General features: G+C 47.3%; 2 protein-coding genes across 2 annotated transcripts in view; both read right to left on the bottom strand.

Annotated features, from left to right (window-relative positions):
* Positions 1–511: 511 nt before the first annotated feature.
* Positions 512–24317, bottom strand: LOC148164734 (uncharacterized). The gene is made up of 12 exons (XM_088022175.1): positions 24103–24317; positions 21582–21708; positions 21045–21256; positions 20345–20507; positions 20048–20130; positions 18409–18569; positions 18102–18267; positions 12911–13026; positions 12034–12152; positions 8025–8151; positions 2512–2649; positions 512–760 (listed from the first exon to the last, which is right to left on the bottom strand). The coding sequence occupies exons 2-12, from the start codon at positions 21674–21676 to the stop codon at positions 512–514; spliced, it is 1629 nt and encodes a 542-aa protein (XP_087878301.1). The 5' UTR covers positions 21677–21708; positions 24103–24317.
* LOC148164733 (uncharacterized) overlaps positions 24192–24388 on the bottom strand; it is a 43177-nt gene continuing 42980 nt past the window's right edge. The window contains exon 38 of the mRNA XM_088021970.1: positions 24192–24264. Coding sequence (XP_087878096.1) covers positions 24192–24264 — 73 coding nt within the window. The remainder of the gene's footprint in view (positions 24265–24388) is intronic.

The raw sequence follows: 24388 nt of genomic DNA, 5'->3' as shown, positions 1-24388 counted from the left end.
CAGGGACCTCTGGGCCAGGTCTTGGAGGGTGAAAAGAGCTTCAACTGGAGTGAGTAGACAGAGGGAGGAGGGAACTTCTGGGAAGAGAGCTGCTTGTGCAGAGGCACAGAGGGTGCAGGCTGTTCTGGGGAAGCAGAGTCCCCTCTGGCGCTGAGGCCTTCAGTGTGGCACAGGAGGCTGGGGCTTGCTGACCCAGTGACCAGCGCCCTGAAGTGAAAATGAGGGATAGACTCAGTGATGGGAATACACGTCAATTTTCTCAACCTATATGATTTTATGTTCCCTCACCCCAAAGAATTGCAGATAGAAATCTGCACAAGCCAAGGTCCCGGCTCTGAAAGAAATGTGGGTATTACCCAAAAGAAGTATGTCATAAAACTGAGCACATGCTCCAGGCCTGGTGGCCCCTGAGACACCCACTCTTTCCTACCAGGAGTGAGCAGATTAACATGGTTGTGTTCTCTGTGGAGAAGGCACTCCTACAGATGGCCACCGCAGCATCCTGTGTGACTCAGTGTCTCCCTAGGCTGGGCCAGCTCCCTCCTGCACATACACTGCCATCTGTCACCTGGAGGAGCAGGGACAGCTCCCACTCCAGGTCTTCGATCCTCTGAGCCAGGTGGGCTCTTCTCACTCCCAGCATCAGGGTCTGCTCACTCTTCAGGGCCCAGGGCCCTGGATTCTCTCCATCTGGGCCACTTGCCTCTGCTGGATAGGGTCTGTCTTCCTGCCACACACAAGGGAAGATGCTGGGAACCTCCTGAAAAAGACACACACAAAAAAGGAGATGTGGCCCCTGAGAGTTGTAAACTCACCCTTTCCTGAATCCAGCATGTGACGTTGGCAAGACTCTTGTCACTCTGACAGTCTCTAGGCATTACCACCCATCTAAATACTTAGGAAGATGCCAACAACAGTTACCTCCAGAGACTGACCTCACAATTAAGTAATAAAGACATAGTGTTCCCTGAGTTTATGTTGCTACATTAATGCACAACAACAACTAATTATATCATTACATAATCATCATGGTTAATAATCTGGAATAATTATTGAATAATTAAATCTTGCTGCATTTTATAGCCCCTCAGCTCATCCTGTTTTTTTTTCCTTCCTTAATCCTAGAGATATTTATATAATGTCTCTTTAATCTTGAAGTATCCCTGTTACTTTATCCTCTCCAAATCATCTGAGCCCCTCAATGCAGTCAATGATAGGTCCCTGTGCCAGATCCCTCTGCAGTGGGACTGACATCATAGCTGCCTATCTGAACTGGAGGGTGGTTGCAGAGAGAGACCCCACAGCTTAGTGTGATTTTTTTTGGGAAAAGTCTAGATGAAGCTCAGGGAAGGAACAATAGACACACTGAGGAAAGAACACATGGGAAGTTGGCATCTGCATTTGGGTTTCATGAGGAAGACCCACCTTGGGGGTTCAGGGAAACTTTTGGGCCTCAGGAGACAGTTCCTGCAGCCCTGCTGGGAAGGGCATCTGGGCATTTCATGGCTGTTACACAGCCCCTGCTGTGCCTTTGTTTGTACCCAAGATAAATTTTCCTTTAGTCATTTGTGAGCACAGGTGCCCTTTCTTGTTTTTGACTTAAGAGGGAAGTCAGCTTGACCAAGAAGAACAGATTTTCCAGACCTCCCAACATTAAGGCCCAGGCACATACAATATTCTCATGGAACTCTCTATATTTATGGAGCATGGCAATGCCCCAACCCTATTTCTCCTGGGTCCTCATTCCCAGGGCCCTTCCTAGTTGAAGAGGGGATTCCTTGGTGACACAGATATCCTGGCACAGGTGCCCACTCTGGGAAGCCTGGTGAGAGGAGGTGTCTATGCATGCTCCTCCACCACCCAGGGCATTGTCTGTGTTTAGCAACTCAGTAAGGCAGGGAGTAGGGTGAGATGATGGAGGCACTGGTTTGGGTGCAAAAGTTAAAGAGTATGCCAAAAAACTCAGGTCAAGAGCAATGGTATTTTAATGCAGTAATAAAAATCTCCAAGTGGCAAACTAAGGCCCACAAGTTCGCTGCCTGCTTTGGTGAATAGAGTTTTATTGAGCTCAAGCAGATACACCTGAATCATCCCTCTGTCTCTTGTCTTTGTCCACTCCAACCTTCCCTATGTTGACACCCCCAGAAACCCAAGTTGGAATGGGGGAGCAATCTAGATGACTGATGCATCTCGTGGAAAAGTCCCTGTTCCAGAACCATGTGCTACTGGTTAAGCTGCATCTGAACAGCTATTTTTATTGCTCCCTTTTCATGCTCTTCCTCAGTCTTTCCAGGCCATCAATTTACTTAAAGACCTGCAAACCCAAGCTGATTGAGTGGGCTTCCCTGTCTCTAAGAGTACTTGCCAAATCAAACAGCAAAACCAAATTTTGGCTAATGGGCTTTCTGGTCAGAACTGGTTGTTCTGGTCTCAACCCCTTCTATGGAAGACTGTGAGACCCAGCTGTCTGTGGGCACCTCAGGAGCTGAGGTGGAGGTCTGCTGGGCTTACCGCAAATGCATTGCCTTCACTTGGGAGCAGTTGTCCTGGTTTGTCTTTTTCCTTCTGGATCTCTAGGGCTTGAGCAGTGAGCTGAAAGAACTCCTCATTCAGCTTATCCAAAGTATCTTCCACCTGCCATATCTTTCTCTAGAAACAAGGGACACATGGTAAAGGTTGTTGTGGAGGGATGCACAGGGGTCACAAAAGCAAAAAGCAGGACACCTAATCCAGGTAGGTGTGACCAGGGGGAACTTTCTTGAAGAGGGCACATCTCAGCTGAATTTTAATGATAAACAGGAATTAGCTGGTGGACAATGGAAGAAGGGCATGCTAGGCAAAGGGAACAGCATATATGAAAACATAGAGATATGAGAGAGAAAGGGAACATTCATCCATCTGTCAGTCCATCCATCTGTCCAACCACTCATAAGTAAAGAAAGATTTATTGAGCACCCAGTATGTGTCAATCCAAAGACTAGTTCTGAAATTCCATTAGTGAACTTCCATGGGGTTTACAGTCTATCAAGAATGGCAGACCTAAAACAAGGAATTATGAGTGATGAATGTTACCTGTGGGTTGCTGTAGGAAGGGTGCTACAGGAAGTAGTCCAACTTCAGTCAGTTTGGTGGTAGCATGGAATTTATTTGGAAAAGTAGAAACAGATGATGCTGGAGAAATGGAGGTGATGTGGGGGCTAGAGACAGTGGGCCACAAAGGGCCTTGTGCACTAGTCTCAGCTACCATGGCAGAGATTTTCTTATTAGAATTCAATTTGTTGGGAGTGTTGTGTGCTCAGCTGAAAAACTGCTTATTTCAGACTCTCTTGTAGATTGAGATTACCATATGACTAAATTTTGGCCAATGAGATGTAAAAGAAAAGGATGGATTTTAGAAAACCTCTTTAAAAAGAGAGCTGACTCAGTCAGCCTGTGCCCTTTTACCTTCCCTCCTTTCCAGCAGCCATCTTGTGACCACAGGGACCATGAAGATGAAAGTCATGTGCTAAAGGTTATGAAGCGGAAGGATAGAGAGATCCTAGAGTTTGTAGATCACAGATGCTGATGGGTTTGCTTTTGAACATGTTACATTTAAGCCATTTGTGGGGCATACCCTCAGGTAATACAACATCCAATTGTCTGGTCAACTTGGCTGTCGTGGAAAGTTCACCTCTTGCTCCACACATGAAATGCCAGATAAAATACAAATACAAATGCAGAACCACATTTCAACAGGAGCTCTCTTGACACCAGAAATGAAGAGACAAGTTTGTGGTAGGAGGAAGTTGAAGGCACATGGCATGTAGGTATTTTTTCTTAAAGGCTGAGGTGTTAACTGCCATCTTGGGCAGATATTGAGGTCATGAGGCCATTTATGGTGAGAACTGGTCCCTGGCTGCCTGAGTAAAGTCTGGACTCAGGAAGTGGCTCTCTATTCTCTGAACTTGAATTAAAAACCTACATCTGGACTGAGCACATGGCCCATTGCTGAGCAAGCTTGTTGCTCAGGGCTGAGGTTGGAACAGATTTGATGAGAAATTGGAACCATGAGGTTGAGCACACTGTAAGAGGCCAGATGAGAGAGAGATGAGGGATGTGGAAACTGATCTCCCAAGAGAACTGGAAGCAACAAACTCCATAGTGTGTAAGTGGAGACAATCACAGTTGCCCCACAGGGCGGCCTGCACAGAGGACAATCTCCCTGAAGATGACTTGTGGAGGAAAACACAAAATATGGAAGGAAACCCAATGGCACAAAAGTGAGCAGACTTGAGGAAAATACCCGCAAGAAATTAGAGATAACAGTGAGATCTGAGCATGACTGTCATATAAGCATGTTTAAAGTGTGAAGGAAGAGGGGCACCTGGGTGGCTCAGTCAGTTAAGCATCTGACTCTTGATTTCAGCTCAGGCCATGATCTCTCATGGTCATGAGACTGAGCCCCAGGTGGAGCTCCTTGCTCAGCAGGGGGTCTGCTTGAGATTCTCTCTCTCCTCTCCCTCTAACCCTTCCCCAACATGTGCATGCACTCTATCTCTCTTTCTCTTTCTAAAATAAACAAATAAATCTTTAAAAAAATGTGTGAAGGAAGACGAAGGAATAGAATCCATAAATCAAGCACAGGAACATTATGGAGAAAAATAAATCTAGAAATGAAAACATATGAAGAGAATAACAATGTGATTGATGGCTTACATATAGACCCAACTGTAGTGAGTTTGTAGAAACTTGTGAGGAAATTACCTGGAATATGGGACCCAGAGGCAAATAGATGGGAAACATAAAGGAGAAGTGAAGAAATACAGAGGTAGAAATTTTAAGTGTTGTCTAGCAATATCCATTAGTAGATGGTGCTTTTTGTATATACATTTTTACAAGTGTCTGTATTGTGTGTTCATTTTGCCTTCTCATTGGACACCAAGATGCCTTCCCGACCTGTCAGTTCCTTGAGCAAGGGAAATGGATTTGACATGTCTTTGGATCCCTACCTCTACCCTCACACTCAGTCCTTCTTCTGTAAATGTTGGTTGAAAAATATGGGAATCAGGGCAAGATCTCCTTCCCCTTCCTCATTTGTGTTTCTGAATGAGATCAGGCAACATGATACAGAAGAAAAAGCACAAGTTTCTGATGTGGATAGAATGGGATTTGAAACTCTCTTGGGCAAAGTTACCTCCCTCTCTGAGGTTCAGCTTCCACAGCTGAAGAGTCAATGGGTCTGTCTCAGAGGGCTGTTGTGAGGTTCATATGGATGTTCTCTGTGAAAGCAACCAGCACAGCCCTGGTTCATAGGAGGCTCTCAACAAATAACACCTTTTCTTTCTGCCCTTCTTGGTCACTGATGTGACTCCCTGTGTATTTGGCAGAGAGAAAATTAATCATGGCTTAGTGTGTGGGGATAATGGTTAAAATCATTACCATCCAATTTGGATACCAACAGCTTCCCATGTCATTTAACTCCATTATGTCATGGATTGTCACAGTGTCTGCCGTTTTACCTTCATGAAGAAGGAAAGGGGGAAAATGTTCTTTCCATAGAAAGAATTTCCCACTCTGTGTCCACCCTGGGGTGTGTGAGGGAATAGTGTCAGTGACATCCGTAGGAGTTGCTATACCCTTATAGTGGTGGCACTTGTTTTAAGTGAATGAGCAGAAACTGTAATCTCTGAAGATGGCTTATGGACAAAACATTATGTTTCATAGGCTTCTTTCCCATTTCCATTCCCCCAGCAGATCTGTTCAAGTATCTTTGATTAAAAAGAAATGAAAAACAAAAATATGCCAGAACAAAAGAATCTCCCAACTTTCATTTTTCTCATTGTAAAAGGTAACCCTGGTTCACTGTAGAATATTAGTAAATATAACATTTAAATATATAAATGAGTACATTAATATCATGATAACCCACCGAGGTGGACCGCACTGAGGCCCCGGCTTCTTTGCCTTCTCTGGACCTATGTCCTTCACCACATTCTTCTGTAGTGCCCTCCCACTGTGTGTGGGCTTTTTTTCTCATAGCTTGAAGCTGAGCTTCACCATCCAGCTTCTTTTGGCCATTAATATAGGCAGAAGTCACCTGGTGCCAGTTTTGAGCCTGGGCCTCAAGAGGCCTTTTGTGATTCTGTCAGTACTATAGAAGGACATGTCCAGGCCAGCCTGCTGTCCCTGGGAGAAGGAGGAGAGACCCTTGACACACAGTTGCCCCAAAACAGTGTCTCAGGGAAGCCCAGTCTGGACCTGGGGCCCAGGTGAAATGCAGACACCCTGTGAGATCCAGAACTACAGGGCAGGCCCAGAGCAAATTAACTGAACCCCCAGACATAGGAGCAATAAATGCTTATTGTTCTTTTTTGCTGAAGATTTGTATTGTTAGTCCTGCAGCAAAAGCTAACTAATACTCAGTTATCATTCTTACATTTTGGGCCTTCTCATTTCAGTTTCTCTCTCTCTTTTCCCTCAAGCTAGTCTCACTACTACTTTTATGGCCCTCTCTTTCTGTTTTTCCCATGTGTCTTTTTAAGAATATTTATACCCATATATGAAATCATTCCACATGTGCAATTCCCTGTCTTCATCTTGTACCTTAATAACATTGAAAATTCTCTATAACCTTCTTTTTGTAAAGGCATTAATATCTCATGATAGAGCTCTACTGTAATTTAGGTAAACCCTTATATTATCAGAAATTTAGATCATCTCCATTTATTTTTATAATACAAAAAATTTCAATGTCCTTGTTTCCTCGTATTTGCCTGTATTTAAATTTTTTTCCCGTTAGAGAGATTCTTAGGATTGGAGATACTGAGTGGACTGAATATTTTAGAGATTTTTGACACAAAGTGCCAGATTGCTTTCCAGCAAGGTTTTAACTTTTTATTCTCAATCTGCTGGATGTGGGAGTGTCTATCTCTTTCATCCTCACAAATACTTAGTATTTTAGTTAAATGTTTTAGGTAGATATAAAAGGGCATCTAGTTTAACATTTCTCTGATTCTTGAACATTTTTCATATAATTTTACATGTTGGTATTTCTTTTCTCTTAGGGCCATTTACATATTTTTTTCTCATAGAGCAAAAGTATCTGTTGATGGTAAATTTGACCTAGAGAATCCTGTTTTATATTATTATGTGATCATACCTACTTTTGTTTTCCTTCGGGATTTTTTTTCATTGTTTTGAAGATTCTTTTAAACTTTCACAGGCTCCCACCTCTTGCCCTTATGGATATTATAGATGTAGGGGCCAGGGACAGTTCCCCACCAAGCCCAGCCATCTTGTCATGGAGATTATGCCAAATTTAAAACAATCAAGGCCCAAAGGACTTGGCCTTCCCCCGCAACCACCTAAAATAATTTAGATAGAGGAACTGCTCCAGGAAGAGAGCTGTCACCATAGAAAACTACCCTGTAATATGAACTAGGTGTGGTGGACAGGGAAGAATGGAGCAAGGCCTGTTGCAACAAAATCCCCTCTATGTCCTGTTATTTCTGGATGACCCAGCAAACATTGGTTGACCAAACATTTACTCTTTTTCTTCTTCCTGTGGATTCCATTTCTTCCTTTGAATTCCCTATCCCCTTCTCCTTAGTTCAGGATATACCTCATTTTGTCCGACTGATTTTAGAATCTCATGTCTGTGTGGATTCTCCATATGTATGAAATTAAATTTGATTTTATCCTGTTAATCTGTCTCATGTCAATTTAATTCTTCGTCCAGCTAGAAGAATCTTGAAGGATATAGAAAAAATTATTTCCTCCCCTACATAGATAATCAGTGAACACTTAAAGAGTGATTTTCTTGACCAATATTCTCCGATCCTAATTTCTTTTTCCACAAAATATCCCTCCCAGTCATGTTTTCTCCACCACTGTGATTTCTGAGCCCCAGAGTCACATACAGTGTGTAGGTAACAAGCAGGGCTGAAAGATGGGACAGTTGAACAGTTCAGAATCCTTGGAGGAGGCAGAGGCCCATAGCACTTCCTGAGGTGAAGAGGACCTTGGTCACAGAGTCAGACTCCTACCTGCAGCTCAGGAAAGGCTCCGTGCCTGTGTACAGCCCTGAGGATCCACAACCTAGAACCTGGGCTCATGGTATCTCCTTTGGTAGCACACTGAGGCAGCTGTCCAGGTCCCAGGTCCTGCTGGGAGCTGGGAAAAGGGAATGAGAGACATCCTTTCAGGCCTCTGCTACCTAGTAGTACATCTCCCCAACCAGAAAAAGAACATATTGGCCACTTTTAACACCTCCCTGAGGTGTCTGGGATTAGAGAAGGATGAGATTATTAACATGACAGAGAAACTGACACATGTGCACAGATTCCCTGAAACTGCACCCACACAGCCATCCTTGCCTCAGCAGGTGAATGACTTCTCAGTAATGGGTACAGAATATGCCATCCAAAAATATGCCAACTTGGCATATCGATTATTTTGAGCTGAAGGCAACTGAGAAGAAGCAGATATAAGGCAAGCTCTCCGCCCTCACCACATTTACTTGAAAGCAGGACATACATTTTATTTTATTTTTTATTTTTATTTTTTGGTATTATGCTATATTTTATTTTTTACTAGTTTTTTTAAATTTTTTATTGTTATGTTAATCGCCATACATTACATCATTAGTTTTTGATGCAGTGTTCCATGATTCATTGTTTGTGCATAACACCCAGTGCTCCACGCAGAATGTGCCCTCCTTAATACCCATCACCAGGCTAACCCATCCTCCCAACCCCCACCCCTCTAGAACCCCCAGTCCATTTCTCAGAGTCCATTGTCTCTCATGGTTCGTCTCCCCCTCCGATTTACCCCCCTTCATTCTTCCCCTCCTGCTATCTTCTTTTTTTTTTTTCTTAACATATATTGCATTATTTGGTTCAGAGGTACAGATCTGTGATTCCACAGTCCTGCACAATTCACAGCGCTCACCATAGCACATACGCTCCCCAATGTCTATCACCCAGCCACCCCATCTCTCCCACCCACCCACCACTCCAGCAACCCTCAGTTTGTTTCCAAGCAGGACATACATTTTAAAGGTGCACTCCTCCCTTCTCTAGAAAGGACAGGAGTTAATCACTGAGACAACTCTAGATGTTTATCAGCTTGGAGATGGCAACAAAGGAATTTACACAAAAACCTTGCTAAAACTAGCCCTTATTCTCCACTATTCCCCCATATATTTACCTTCTCACAATTTGATGCCCTAGAAACTCAAAGACCTTTTCTTTTGTCTTGTCACCTCTCTAAAAATTAGCTGTTCTTTTGTTAAGATGCTGTGTAAGCCTTAGTTCTAAGGACCCTTCCTTTACATTTCACTGAGTGCTTTCATATGTATGTGCCATGTGCATGTTAATGAACTTCTATTTGTTCTTTCTTCTGTTGATCTTTTGTCAGCCAAGAATCTAAGATGGGTAGAGGAAAGGAATTCCACCCCCCCATATAAGGCTGGCTATGCCCTGTGAGGGTTGTATCCCTTAGGGCCTCCGTAAATGGTTCTCCTTCTGGGGTCTAGTAACTGCTCTGTGCCCTTACCCTTCAGGCTTGGGAGGGGGAGATGTTGGCCCAGTACAACTTGCCCCAACTGTGCTAGCCTTTGTGGGTACATGTACCTGCCCACACCTTTATAGGTCTTCCTTTATTATATTCCCTCAAATTTTCCATCTAGAAATTTCAAGCTGCTTCCTGTTGGGATCCTGGTCAATAATACTGTTCAGACTCCCTTTGAGAAACTCAAGTCTTGATCTCAGTTTCTGCCCCTTGAAATGAGAGGGTTGGACAGTCCTCAGTGAGCCTTTGAGCCTCTGGGACTGGTCTCATACCTGAACTTTCTCACCTCCATGTCTTTGTCAACACTGTTCCCCTCCAGGAACACCCTTCCCCAATGTCTCTTCCAGTTAGGACCCTACTCTTATTTTAAATTCTATTTCAAAGGATACCACCATCACAAAATCTTTCCTGATCCTTGCAGACATCTTTAAATTTCTAGAGCCTTTTATTACAATCATTTGTTCTTCCTGACTCCTTCAGCTCTGCATTAAAGACAGCAGTAAATATCTGCTGAGTGAAATTATCCTCAGGTTGTAGCTCATGACACTGGCTGGGAAGTGTTTGCTCAAGATGAACAACTTTCAGAGCAGAGCCCAATCTAGAATCCAGGTCTCTGGATTCTAAATGTCAGAGAGGAAGAATTTCCTCTGCCCTTCAAAATCCTTCTAGTTGGACTAAATCAAATTGACATAACACAGATTAACAGGAGAAAATCAAATTTAGTTTCAAATGTATGGGGAATCCACATGGATGTGAGATTCCAAAGACAGGGAAAATGAGGTGTATGTAAGGAGAAGGGGTAGGGGTCTGGGACTTCAAAGAGGAAGAAAGTAATTCACAGGAAGAATGAGAGTAAATGTTTGGTAAACAAATGTTTTCTGGGCCCACAGAAACAATGAGACATAGAAGACTTTGACCAAACAGGCCTTGCTAGTTTCCTCCCTGTCTACCATACCTAGTTCATATTACAATGTAGTTTTCTATGGTGACAGCTCTCTTCCTGGAGCAGATCCTCTACTTAAATTCTTTTAGGCAGTAGAGGGGAGGTAAAGAGCTTTTCCTGAGTCTGCTGGGTTTTGATAGCTTCTAACTCAAAATAATCTTCATGCCAGAGTTGCCCATCTTTGGGGGGCTGCCCTTGGCCCCTACACTAACTTGTCTTTGTGTGATCCCCCTTTCTGGAGTCCCTGATCCTCCAGGAAGCCAGGCCTGGTGACTTTAGCAGGATAGTCTAGATTCCTTTCCCCTTGCTCACAGGAGATTTTAATTGTATACCTTTTCTAGGCACCCTAAACAAGGAAACTGGTGGAAAAAATGTTTCTGGGTGGAAGGACTGTGGTAGCTTTGGTGGAGGGATTAATGGGGAGGTTAGGGCAGGGTGGGCTCTGAGACTCCCTGAGCTGATATCCCAGCTGCATCATATAACTTAGCCTCTTTGAAACCCAGTTCTCTCATCTCTGAACAATGGAGCTAGCAATAGTATCTACTTTATAGGGTTATTGTGAGGATTAATTTAGAGAGCAGATAAAGTGTTTACCTCAAGTCCAGTACATACAAAGCATTCAATATGACTATTACCACTTGCTGTTATTAAAGGGGGATGAAGGGAGGAATAGACCATGCATCTAAATGCATGAAGAGAAATCAAGTCAACAAAGCAAACAGATCCATTTCAGCCTCTTGGTCGACTTGGAGGAAGAACAAGTCAACCATGTGGCTACATCTTGGAGGAGACCGTGTATCAGAAGAAGGAGAGTTGGAAGGAGGTGGGGTGGAGTCTGGTGAAGTCTGGAGTCAGTCAGAGTGAATGTGGCCTTTTTCCCAGGCAGGGAGCAAACCCAGTAAATGACATGAGTCCTGATGAGTTACTCAAACCAGCGAACCCCTTGGCAAACCAAGGTAGCCAGGACAATGGATGAATTACTATGGGCAAAGCATCCCAAAGCCTTCAGCTGGATTTGAGTGGGTTAAGGCTTTAAATCAAGTTCTGGTTATGAAAAATAAGATTCTCCATGATGAGGGAACAGAAGGCTGGCTAAAGACAGCATAAGCTGACACCCTGCAACCTCCCCGCCACCCCCTACTCCTGGGTGGGACATGTGTGACATTCTTCCAGGAATCTCCCAACTATCTTAATGTTAATGCCTTACCAGAGGGGTAAACAACCTTAACTTGACAATGGCAAAGCTTCCATTATCTTGTAGGTTTGAAAGTTCTTTCCAAACCTCCCCTTTTCCTTACCTCCACCACTCCCAAGTATATAATCAGCCACCCCTCACAACCCCCATGCAGCAGTTCTTTCTGCCCACGGGTCCTGTCCCTGTGCTTTAAAAAATTACCTTTTGCACCAAAGACATCTCAAGAATTCTTTCTTGACCCCCGGCTTCAAACCCTAATGTTCTTTCCTACATCATCAGTACTAAAGACCACAACCAAAGAACACAGCTGCTGTGTGCAAGACTTGGTGTTGATACCTGCCCCCACCTTGTACTTTGGTGCTTCTCATCCAAAGGTAGAGGCTGTGGCTTCAGGGGCATGTTACTTGCCAGGTGAGAGTCTTGTTGACAGGTAGGGAGAGGCTGTTCACCAATCAGACCCGAGGCCTTGGAATAACAGACAGTCTTGTAACTTTCCTTCAGTTTTGGGCCCAGAAAAGAACAATGATGGACAAGAGCATCATTGCTGAACCAACATGGGCACCTGCGCTGATCTGAGTTTGGGATTCTGTGTCTTGGTGTGGCCAGGCCCCTGATTGCCTAGTGCTCCTGGGGGCCCCAAGTGCCTACTCAATAGCAGATAAGACCTGATATGTGTCATGGTCTCCTTTTCTATGCCCCCCCAGGCACTTTGGGAACAAACGTGGCTGTGATGGATGCTGCCCTATTGTACCGGGGATGTACCAGGCAGGCACTCCTGAACAGAGGCCCTCTGAGTCTTTGTTCCCTTTGACATGCTGCTCTCAGGGTAGGATCCATGAATTGTGCTTCCCTTCTGAGCTCTGTGTAAGAGGCCACATCATCAAGGGCACTGGGGAGATTGTCTCTGACATACAACTTGGAGAAGATAAAAAGTTGAAAACTGGGGTTAACCTATGAGCACAGGCAGTACACCCTGGGTTTCTGAATAGAATGCAGGGCCACCTGAAGAGTGTGAGGCCCAAGTGTGTATGTGTGTGTGTGAGTGTGGTGTTCTGTGTGTGTGAATGTGCACATATGTGTGGTGTGCACATGCATGAAAGTGTGCATGTGCGTGTGTTTGTGTGTGTGCACGTGTGCACACCAAATGAGTCTCCACAAGGTTGGGGTGACAATGAAGCTGTCTGCATACACAGGTACACTCTATCACCCTGGGGGGTTTTCACCTTTCTGCTGGCCCTAGCTGGTTGCCCACATGCATGAGAAAGTGCTGATGCCAGGGCCACAATCACTCTGTCCAGCTCTGGCTGAAAGCCCAGGGGTGAGACACTGGCGGTGGAGCCTGGGGAAAGAGAGCACAGAGAACAGCCTCAGACACAGTCACCTCATCTGACCACAGATGCCCCACCTCACATTTACTTGACTTTTTCCCATTTTTGAAGCCTTGTTGGTGAGCCTCTTGCCTTTTTATTCCACTTCTACCTCTATCCCAGAACCCGCTTCCATCTCTCTCCTTCCTTCAAGCAGTCTCTCCAATGTGTTAAATAGTGGATTGAACCTTGAAGACTACATCATGGCTTTTTATGTGTGAATAGTTACATTTTTATACATGATCTCTTCCCTTCTTTACAACTCCTTCTGTTTCTTCTTTTTTTAAATTCAGAAATGTTAAAAGATCTATCTTTTATCTCCATACATAATCTGTTACTTCTGACTGCTTGAACATTTTTGAGGGCTGCATTTTGCTTGCGCCGCCCCCCCACCAACCAGGCCAACTTAGGATACCTGTTGCCAAGACCAAGGCTCTGCTGGGGTTCATACCCAGCAGTCTCCAAGAACTGCACTGTGACTTGTTGGAGTACCTACCCAGAGGGAACCTGATGGGCTACAGGGTGGTTTTGCCGAAGTATTATTTAATTGCTTTTTTCTTTTTAATTTGCTAAACCTTCATCATGTAATTTTTTGGAAAAAAGTGCTCCCCATCAAGAAATAATGGAAGCCTCTGCCTTCAGTTAGCAATAGCTAGGAAAGGAATAGGCTTCATTTAGTCTTCTGCTTTTAGCTCCTGTCAGTGCCCATGGAGAGGAGTTTCAGGACATGAAGTTTTTACAGCTTAGTCCCAGGCCAATTTCAGAGGAAGGTAGCTTTTTTTGGTCCTTTTTCTCATGATCACTTGGCCAGATGTCCCAGCCCAGAAGTGTATGGATGAGAAGTTTAAGAAGCGAGAATGGTTTTGAGAGAAGGTCAAGGAAAGCTCTTAACATTGCTCCATCTCCAGGGTTTCACAGACCACACATGCACACAAGTACATATGAACACACACACACCCGTGTGCCAGGCAAGGTTTCTGGCATCTGTCTGACCTGCTCCCTGACTCCTCTCCCTTAGGGCTTTTGAGGACACATGGTCGTCATCATGGAAAAAGTAAGTGCTTGGATCTCAACCTCAAACACATTCTTCCAGTGACCCACTCCTTTCTGGAGAGTGATCTATACTGAAGAACAAGGGGTGAGACTCCAGCCCAGCCTGGCCAGCCTGTCTCCCCAGAAGGGCCAGGGAGTTCAGTGGAAAGGACTGTGGCTGGGGTCTTGGAAATGGAGCCTGGTGGCTGGGTGGTGGGCCCTTGGGGTCTAGTGAGGTGCTTTCCTTCATGCCCTTTCAGCTAGAGGCAGCAGACATGTGTAAGGGCTACATGGTGGAGGTTGGGCTTCTGGCTAGTCCCGCTCTGTCACTCTCCATGTAACTATGGTGGGCTTTTTAGCCTCTTGAAGACACTGTTCTCTCATCTATAAAATGATGGTAATGCCACTCACAGATTTCCTGTGAGAATTGAATGGGCTAAATGAGATAGTGCTTGCCCAGTGTTTACAACAGCCTTCAGGGCTGTGGAGGAGAGCACTTGGAGAAGCTGGGGTCCCAGAGCCCCCAGAGCTCCAGGCAGCTGTGCAAGGTGGGTGGGAGCCCCCAGAGCCCCAGGCAGCTGTGCACAGGAGGAGGGGCATGCTCCCTTCTTTGGTCAGATGACCCATGTGTGCAGATCTCCTGGGGAAGCTCCTTGCCCCCTCTTGATGCTGACAGAACAGCATCGTGGCTTGGTATCCAACGGCTCAGGCAGGCCTCTGTGAGCCATCCTATAAGGAGCCTTCCATCAAATGTTCTAAATGCTGAGTTACGGGAGGGGCTTATTTTTCTGATTAGACTGAATAGACAGAATAGATAGCTATCTGATGAGATGCCGCCATATTATGGGCTGTTTTAATTCTTTTTCCAGCCCAAATTAGAGGCTAAAAAAAGTTTTCTTTCTCTAAATAACTCCTTTAACATGAAGAAATTTAAGGAAGCATTAAGCCACGCAAGCATTGTCTACCAGCCTTAAGAATCATGTGTTTCCCCTCTAAAGTGGGTGAGTGAGCTGTCCCCCCCTACCTTCCTTACAACACACCCCGGGGATGAGAACACAGGGTGTGCCCTTCGGGACCTATGGGAATAAACAAAGAATCCATCAAGTTGATTCTCATTACTATGACTTGATGTTGTCCTGAGGGGCATAATGTAAATTCTGCAGGTTTAGCTTAAAAATGGCTATGTTAGGCCAGAACTAGGAGACCCTTTCTTCTTGGATCTGAGTTTTCTTCCCTTGTGAGGAGGCAAACACAAATTCTCTGAACTTCTCCAAAGGCACTTGCTGACCAGGTGGGCTTGGGAGTCTTAGGGGTTTCATAGAACAGCTATAGGAGGTGCTAGGCTGGGAGGGCCAGTGGGATTCTGATTTAAGGGGAGCTTCTGGGGGCAAATCCTATTACTAGATTCCTTCTAGGCAGTGGCTTCTAAAGAATCACAACGTACACTAAGAAATTAAATGTTCATATACTCCTCCATATAAGTATGCATGAAACTGCAAGAAGAGTTGTATGAAGCCATATTACTTTTTATACATGTGCTGCTTCTGGTAGTTTTGATTTTATTCCTTTCTAGGTTTTTTTTTTTTTAATGCTTGTTGCAACTTATTAAACTGATTTATAGTAAACTACAATCTGCAGTTTAAAACTGCTCCAGGAGATGGAAAGTCAGCTTATTTTCAATGAGATACCAACTCACACCTGTCAGAATGGCTAAAATTAAATACACAAGAAACAACAGGGGTTGGCAGGGATGTGGAGAAAGGGGAACCCTCTTGCAGTGTTGGTGGGAATGCAAACTGGTGCAGTCACTCTGGAGAACAGTTTGGAGGTTCCTCAAAAAGTTAAAAATCAATCCGGCAATTGCACTACTAGGTATTTATTTATTTATTTATTTTAAAAGATTTTATTTATTTATTTGAGAGAAAGAATGAGAGAGAGAGCACATGAGAGGGGGGAGGCTCAGAGGGAGAAGCAGACTCCCTGCCGAGCAGGGAGCCCGATGCGGGACCCGATCCCGGGACTCCAGGATCATGACCTGAGCCAAAGGCAGTCGCTCAACCAACTGAGCCACCCAGGCGCCCTGCACTACTAGGTATTTAGTCAAAGGATCCAAAAATACAGATCTGAAGGGGTACATGCACCCCGATGTTTATAGTAGCATTATCAACAATAGCCAAACTATGGAGAGAGCCCAAATGTTAAATCGACTGATGAATGAATAAAGAAGATGTCATATATATATTTATATATATATAATATATATAATGGAATATTATTCAGCCATCAAAAGAATGAAATCTTGCCATTTGCTATGATGTGGATGGAGCTAGAGTGTATTATGCTAAGTGAAATGAGTCTGTCAGAGAAAGACAAATTCCATATGATCTCATTCATATGTGGAATTTAAGAAAGAAAACAAATGAACATATGGGAAGGAGGAAAAGAAAAAAAAGGAGAGAGGGAAACAAGCCATAAGTGACTCTTAATGCTAGAAAACTGAGGGTTGATGGAGGGAAGTGGGTGGGGGATGGGCTAGATGGGTGATGGGTATTAAAGAGGGCACTTGTTGTGATGAGCACTGGGTGTTGTATATAAGTGATGAATCACTGATTTCTACTCCAGAAACCAATATGGCACTGTATATTAACTAACAAAATTTAAATAAAAGAAAAAAAATCAACTGGTTTTACGCTGAGGTCTGGATTCAGATGTGGATAACTTGCAGCAACAAGCTTGGGTTTTCCTGCCTTGAGGCTGGGCCTTCACAGAGCATGCTTTGGGGCTGGGAAGTCCTTGCTGAGCCCACAAGTGCTTGTTCCAGGAAGCACACAGCCTCCTCCAGTGTCCATGGCTCCTGGCATGGGAGTGAACACTCAGCCTGTTTCTAGAGTGGAGGAGAAGACTTGCATACTCTCTAGAAGCATGCAGCCAGGCCAGTGAGAACTGTGGGTAAGCCTGCTGGTAATGAGTTGCTGGCTGAGTTCCCCTGCCTGGGGACACAGTCTTGCAGAGAGCAGCCTGGTGGCCCCCCTCCCACCCCTGACTGGCATCTACTAGACATTCACAGGGAGTGAGAGGGGCCAGGATCAAAGGGGACAACAACACTTACCACTTACAAATGGAAGCAGGGTTACCCACCATGGCAACTAGAGCTGTGCTTTATTCAGTGGCCCAAACACAGGGACATCGGGGCCATTCAGGGGTAGCCTGGAGACTGCAACACCCAGAGCTGCCATCTGCCAGATCCACCCAGGACGATGCTCAGTTTGGGGCTAATATCTGAGTGTGGCTGTAAGTCAGAGCATGTAGGGGGACCCAGGGATGTCCCTCCACACTCTGTCCCTGTTCCATCATAAGCCCTGCCTAACACATGCTTCTTTACAGTGAAGTTCAACATCCAGGTCCTAAAGGAAGAAGCTTTTACAACCTGGAAAAGGTGAGACTCTACCAGGTGGCAGGAGTATTTCAGAGTATAGACTGTTGAGGGAAGGGCTTCCACAGAGTCCACAAAAGAGCAAATAAATATTCACCTACAGACCTGTGAGGCTGCTGGGATTTGGGGTCAAGTGGACTTTCGCTTTCCATTATTTACTCTTTTGTACTGATGGAACTTTTCTAAGGAGCACGTATTGCTTTTGTCCTTTAGAAAAACAAAGCTAAAGGTTTAAACTAAGGAGACTGTCAAGAGCCTTAGGGCCTTTGTCACCCTGATATCCTACACAAGGACAGCCCTTAAAACACAATGGTGGATGTGGACAGCAGGAGAGCTGGGGCAAACACCGCTCTGCCATGTGTTATCTGAGTCTCCCTCCCGCTCTGGCAAATCATGTCCTTCCCTGGGCCCAGGACCATCTTCTGTGATCAGGGTCGATGCTGTCCAGTTATGGCAGGGGTTCGGAGCACCCAGTGAGATGATAAATATGAGATGCACAGTTAGGTGCTATACAAAGTTAGAATTAATATTATGACTTTCCACCTGCCATCATAGTCCCACCCTTGGGCACCTGCCTCTCACCTGGAGGACGTTGCCAGTGCTCCCTGGGTGAAGATGCAGTGTGGCGGCCCCAAGATTCCTCACTCTGCCCAGTGTCTGTTCTGGCAGCAGCTTTGACCTCCATCTCTGGGTCTCCACCCCTGGCCAGAGCTTGCTGCTCAGTTGTGCTGAGGTTCTGCAGAATGTCCTGGGAAAACCAGGGCTGTGTCACTCTCTCGGTCATAAGTGTTCTTGGTTCAGGCAATTTCCAGAAGTGGGTGAGGGGGGCCCCCATTCCCTGGGATGGTGGGGATGATGGTGGCTTGGTTGTCTGGGAATTGCGGCTGACCTTGAGACCCTGGAGCTGCTGGCTGGCACCCCTGTAGAAGGCCAGTGCATCGCTCCTGTGCTTGCTCAGCTGGGCCGCCATGTGCAGGCTCTGGTCCTCGAGCTTGTCGTAGAGAGTATGGATGCTGAAGTCCTCCAGGGTCTTCACAGGGAGTGGCTCTCCTGCAGGAAGAGGGCTCGGCATGAGCCTGTGGGATGGAGGAGGAAGCAGAGCCTGGTGGGCCTGTGGGTGCAGGCTCTGCAGCTCTCTCCTTCCCTCTGGGCTTTAGCAGGCAGGTATGCAAGGACTGAGGGGAGCAGAGAAAGCATGCACGGTGGGGGGTGGGGGGGTTGGTTAGTGCTGGCAGGAAGGGCAGGGGTTAGGCTTGACGGGAGCTGGAGGAGGTGGGAGACCTTCCCAGCAGCAGGTAGCAGCGGCTGTGGCGAGAACCTCTTCTGTGTGGGTGTGACACACAAGGCGCCCTACAACCTCTGTCCACTGGGCCTGGTGTCACATCAGAGTTGGGTGGTGGGCACTGTCTCCCTGCTTTGCTGAGGGTGGGTCTCCCTGGCCTGGACAAGATGGCAGCCCCCTGAGGAGGCTGTTTGCTGGGTCCTGCAGGCCACATCCGGCTGAGTAACCTCTGCCCCTTCCCTCTGCCTGAGTTCATCTCACTGTCCTCATGTCCCCATAACCACTCTGTGCTCACCTTCAACAGCTCTTGCCCCACCTGTCCCCATTGCTCTGTGGACTCCTGTTCAGCCTCAGGTGTCCCACAGCGCCTGGCAGACAGCAGAGGCTCACTAAGTACTTGTCTGCCTGAGATGCCTCCTCTAGGCTTCAGGGCTAGAACCCCAGTGGGGTTCTCGCACTCCCTGTAGGAACGTCCCTTGGCCGAGGCTCTTAAACCCCTTGACCTCCTTCTCCCTCCAACCCACTCTACTAGGACACACATGAGTGAAGGGAGCACCTTTCCAACTGCCTTTCCTTGTGCAACTGGGTCTTGCAGGAAGGAGGAAGAAAGAAGGAAGGTGGTGTGAGGGCCCGTGCTGGCCTAGGGCTTGCTCAGAGAGTGGCCTGCAGGAGTGTGAACATGGAGCTGAGTGAGTGTCCACTGCCAACCCTACACTACTCTTTCCCAGGCCTGATGGGTGCAAGAGGGGAGAGGGCAGTCTCATTCATGCTGGCAAAGTGAGGCAGGAGTTCTCATTCAGGGTAACAAACCTGGGCCCGGCCCCTGCAAAGCCAGCTTTGTCTTCCTTTCCTTTCTCTGTAGCCCGGGTGGGGTCTGTCCCTGAGCTACCAGCTACCAATTCAGGTGGGAAGGGGGTGGGAAAGCAGCTTTTCAGATTAGAGAGCTCTCGCTTCAAGCCCAGCAGCACCTACTCTCTAAAAATTGCCACTTGGGGATCTCAGGGAAGCCACTCACATTTCCTTGAGCCTCAGTCTCTTTGTCTATAAAATGGGGATGGTACAACACCTGAAAACACCCACTTCTAGGTGTTTGATTGTGATGATCAGATGGACAGCATGAAGTGTCTTATAAATCATCAATGCTGTAGAAATATGAGATATTATCCAGAGTGTGTACCTGGGGTGCAGGTTTGGGTGGAGGGCAGGAGAAGAGGAGAAGGTGGGTTGTTGCACACAAATGTGGTACCTGTGCCCCAGGTAATGGCTTTCTCCTTGGAATCAGCTCCTTCCCCAGAGCCCTGAGGACTAAGGTCTTCATGCGACAGAAGGCTGGAAAGAAGCATCCACACTCAGGTGGCATAGGGCTCACATGGACCAGGAGTGCCCGTGATGAACATCACAGGTCAGCGTAGGAAGGCATTCTTTCCTGAGTCTCCAGGGCAAGGACTAGGGTCATGAGTGTGGGCAGGGCCAGGGTGGGGAGTGGCGAGACTGGCCATGACCCCTAGGCCGGGAAAGGAGTGAAGGGTAGAAGGGGACTCACCTGTCTCTGAGGGGCACACACTCAGTGGGCACATGAGGCTCTCCAAGGCCCCTCCACTGGGGTCTCCAAGCCCTCGCTGGGCAGGCCTGGGCCAGCGGGGGTCTCAGTACGAGGCCGAGTCCTGTCAGCAGCATGGTTGCTAAGCCAATAGCCAGTAGCACTCCTGCAAGGTCAGGGAAGAGGGGCAGGGGCCATGTGATGACAACCACTCAGAGCATCTGCAGGCTTTATGCCTCAGCCACTGCAGGGCTGCCTTCTCTCTGCCCTCCTGAGCAGGGGGCCATGACAGATCCACTGTCTGAGGCTCAGCCTGGAAAACTCAGTGAGATTACTTAAAAACAAGCAAGAAAGAAGATGGATGGAAAGCTCACGGAGAAGGTTAGAAGAGGCATCTCTGTGAGCCTATGACTCTACTCAGGGGCCCCTGTTCGCCATGAGACCCTGTTCATAAGGACAGGTCCTAAAATTGAGGGGCTTGGGAGGCAGGGAGAAAGGGGACCCCAAGAAGGAAATACAATTCTCTTTACCTGGCAAATGAAACCCTAGTTCAGGGACAAGGTGGTCCTCGTGCCCACCTGTAGTCTTTGGGGCTATACCCAGAGTAACAGATAGGCTTGGACACACACTTGAGGGTCCTGCTGTGCAAGGCTTCTCCCATGCCCCCCTCTGGGTCCTGGCTACTCTGGTCAAGGGTCAGTACCTGTGATCACTACCCAGTCTGGGCCCAGGTTTGGCAGCCTGTGCCTGAGGACCCCGTGCCTGGTAAGCTGATATGGGGAGGAGGGCTGTATGGGGGATAGACCGGGATCGCAGGCCACTCCTTTCTTCTTCACCAACACCACGATGATGCTTTCAGGCAGCCCATTGTCTCGAAACACATATGTGCCTGGATCTAGGAACTGGTGGGCAAACCTGGGGGATGAAGGGCCAGAATATGGGGAGAGTCAGCTTTGCTGGGCTGTTCATACCAGGCTAACTGTGAGTAACTTTGACCTGGGGCAGGACCCCTCCCCATGCATAGGAATAATGTGGCCCGAAGAAGCTGTCCATGACTCCCAAACCCCTCCCCTCCATGTACTCAGGAGGCCTCACCTGCCCTTGGTCTCTTCTGGCCTTACCTCCCACATGGTTGGCAGCTTCCCATCCTCCTCTGGTCCTCCTTGTGCCTCCCCACCTGTGACCTACATGTGAGGAACCATGGGCCCTCCAAGTTCCCAGGCAGCTTAGCTGAGATTACCTTGAGAAGTTGAGGTGAGTCTCTTGTACCAGGTGGCTGAGTCTCCTGAAAGCCCCAAAGTCCCAGTGGGGGTTGCTGTTGAACAAATGCTGCATCTGGTACACAGGGTAGTGACTGGCTGAGCGATCTGGAGAATGAACCGGGAGTGGGGCTGGCTTCCGGGGCCTTCTCAGCCCCAGCCCTGGGCAGCTCACTTCCTGGCAGCTCAGTGTCTGTCCTCAGGAGAGTGAGCAAACTGAGAAGACATGTTTTCAATGAAATGACATGTTTTATCCTTTAATGTATATAATAAGAATGCATTTAATAATCTTGGTGCCAGGGCAAGACCCTTTTCCCCTGCAGCCTGCGAAGTGAGCGCACCAACACATTGTGGAAACACTGTGAACAGAGGCCCCCAATCCCCCATGCCCTTCGTGGGAGAGCACAGCTGGATGCCCTGGCACTCTCAGAGGTGGGACCTGTTCAGCTTTGTAGCCCTGACAAGCAGTGTGCACAGAGCGGGCATGCAGCAGGCACTCAATACGTGCCGTGGGATGGCTGAGAGAATGAGCAGCTATGGGGGTAGACGGGGAATCTGGCAGAAACACAGACAGGGGGCGCCTGGGTGGCTCAGTTGGTTAAGCGACTGCCTTCGGCTCGGGTCATGATCCTGGAGTCCTGGGATCGAGTCCCACATCAGGCTTCCTGCTCAGGAGGGAGTCTGCTTCTCCCTCAGACCCTCTTCCCTCTCGTGCTTTCTCTCTCTCATTCTCTCTCTCTCTCAAATAAATAAAATCTTTAAAAAAAAAAAAAAAAAGAAACACAGACAGGCTGAGCCAGGCCTTCCCTTCTGCCCAGGAGGTCTTTCCCATGCACAGGTGTCAGTTCTTCCTGAGCACTCCCTTCCCCCCTGAAAGATGGGGCTCTGATCTCACCTCCCCGGCTGTATGGAGAAGGGGGAATGCAACGGGGTTCACTCCACACATGGAAATACCAGGGCTTAGAAAGGATGGAGGTTGCCCAGGTGCTGGTGGGTTTATGGGAGACCTGGCCTGGAAACCAGGGCACAAATATCTGGAGTTGTTCTTCCAGGATTTATTTCCCCCTTTGATGCTCATTGCCTCAGCACTGCTTTGTGGGGAGGAACTTTGGTAGTTTCGTGGCACACGAAACCAAACACTTCATCTATTTCTACCTGGGCCAAGGCGCCATTCTTCTGTTCAAATCAGGTTAAAAGCATGGATGTGCCACACACCCAGTGCAGCATAAATTCCAAATACCAGAGACTGATATCTTCAGCATTGCCTGAGGGAGCACCTTAATCTTTGAACCTTTATTGTGTCGTTTGTATAGGGCATTTTCTGTACTAATTTGTTGTGGTTATAAAACAATTAGAAAAAACAGCTTATATTTGCATTTCTTTTCTTTTTTTTTTGAAAATTTTATTTATTTGAGAGAGAGAATGAGAGAGAGAGAGCACGAGAGGGGGAAGGTCAGAGGGAGAAGCAGACTCCCCGCTGAGCAGGGAGCCCAATGTGGGACTTGATCCCAGGACTCCAGGATTATGACCTGAGCTGAAGGCAGTCACTTAACCAACTGAGCCACCCAGGGGCCCTGCATTTATTTTCTATTCCATACCTCTCTGCCCCTTGTTTTTCCTCCTCAAAATCCATTCCTTAAAAAAAAAAAAAATCTGTTGGATATAATAAAAAAAGCCCGCCCTGGGCTGGCTGCTGTCTTGCCTCTCTCCTGTCTTTCGAGCTGCAGACCTGTCCCTGTCTCAGCCCAGCCATTTAGTGTCCTGGGGCATCTTAATGGGATAGCACTGTACCATCTGTCATCTGTGTGTGAGCAGGTGGGCTGGGTGTCTGGGGAATGCCCATCCATTCCACAGCAGCGCCCTAGGGAAGTACCAGGCAGGGGAAGGGGAAGAAATTAAGGTCTACCGAGGGCCCAGACCATGCTCAATGCATGGAAGGTGACACTGAGCCCAGAGGGGATGGGAGACCCTCTTCTGTCAGTAAAGGCTGTCTCAGTGAGGAAAACTCCATTTTGTTCTCTGAGGTTCCCAGGGATGGGAGTCACAGGGAGACAGGCTTCTGCTCATTGCAAGGAAGACAATTCTTATATACCAAGGTATCTGAAGATGTAGGGGGCTGCCAGGAGGGGTTGAGGAGTGTGCCTCGGGGGGGCATCAGGCCCTGGATGGATGACTGTGACACAGAACAGACATGCGGGAGGGCTGGCTTAGACCAGAAGTCACCTGGGTGAGTCCCTGCCTCCACCCGAGGCACAGCAGTCTGACCCTCAAGGGCTGCAGGGAGGAGTCGCAGAATATTGGAGCTGGAACATCTGCTCTGAGAAGTGAATGGAGGCCCACAGTGAAGTGACCAATCAGGTTGAGAGCAGGGGCACAGCACAGACCTGTGACTTGCTACTTCAAAGGTGTGGTGAATGTGATGTCCCCGGACAACCAGGCAGGGGAGGGATGAGAGAGCCAGGGCCAGAGGGAGGGTCCAAGGTCCTGAAGTAGGGAACTTACTGTGGGGAAGAATATGAAGCTGGAAAAGAATCACATCCCCCTCTACCAGGCAGACCACTGGATTTGGAATATGGGGATGGATGCGGGGGTCATGAGGGGCAGAGTGCTCCGGTCCTGTAGTCCGATGGTGCCTTTGCAGCCAGGGTGTGGATACAGGTGGTCCTGGGAGAGTTTGGGGAAGGAAAGCTGAGGGAGCTGGGCTTGTCTGGGGATGTACACACACGCACCTACTGGCCCTATCCTGTCCCGGTTCCCTTTTAGGGAACTCCTTTTAGGAGTAGTTTCA

The sequence above is a fragment of the Eumetopias jubatus genome, unplaced genomic scaffold, assembly GCF_037043125.1.
Source record: "Eumetopias jubatus isolate StellerSeaLion01/CBP00866 unplaced genomic scaffold, mEumJub1_p1.0 scaffold_3, whole genome shotgun sequence".
NCBI classification, from domain to species: domain Eukaryota; kingdom Metazoa; phylum Chordata; class Mammalia; order Carnivora; family Otariidae; genus Eumetopias; species Eumetopias jubatus.
Note: the sequence above shows the minus strand (reverse complement) of the source record. Positions and strands in the feature narration are given on the sequence as shown.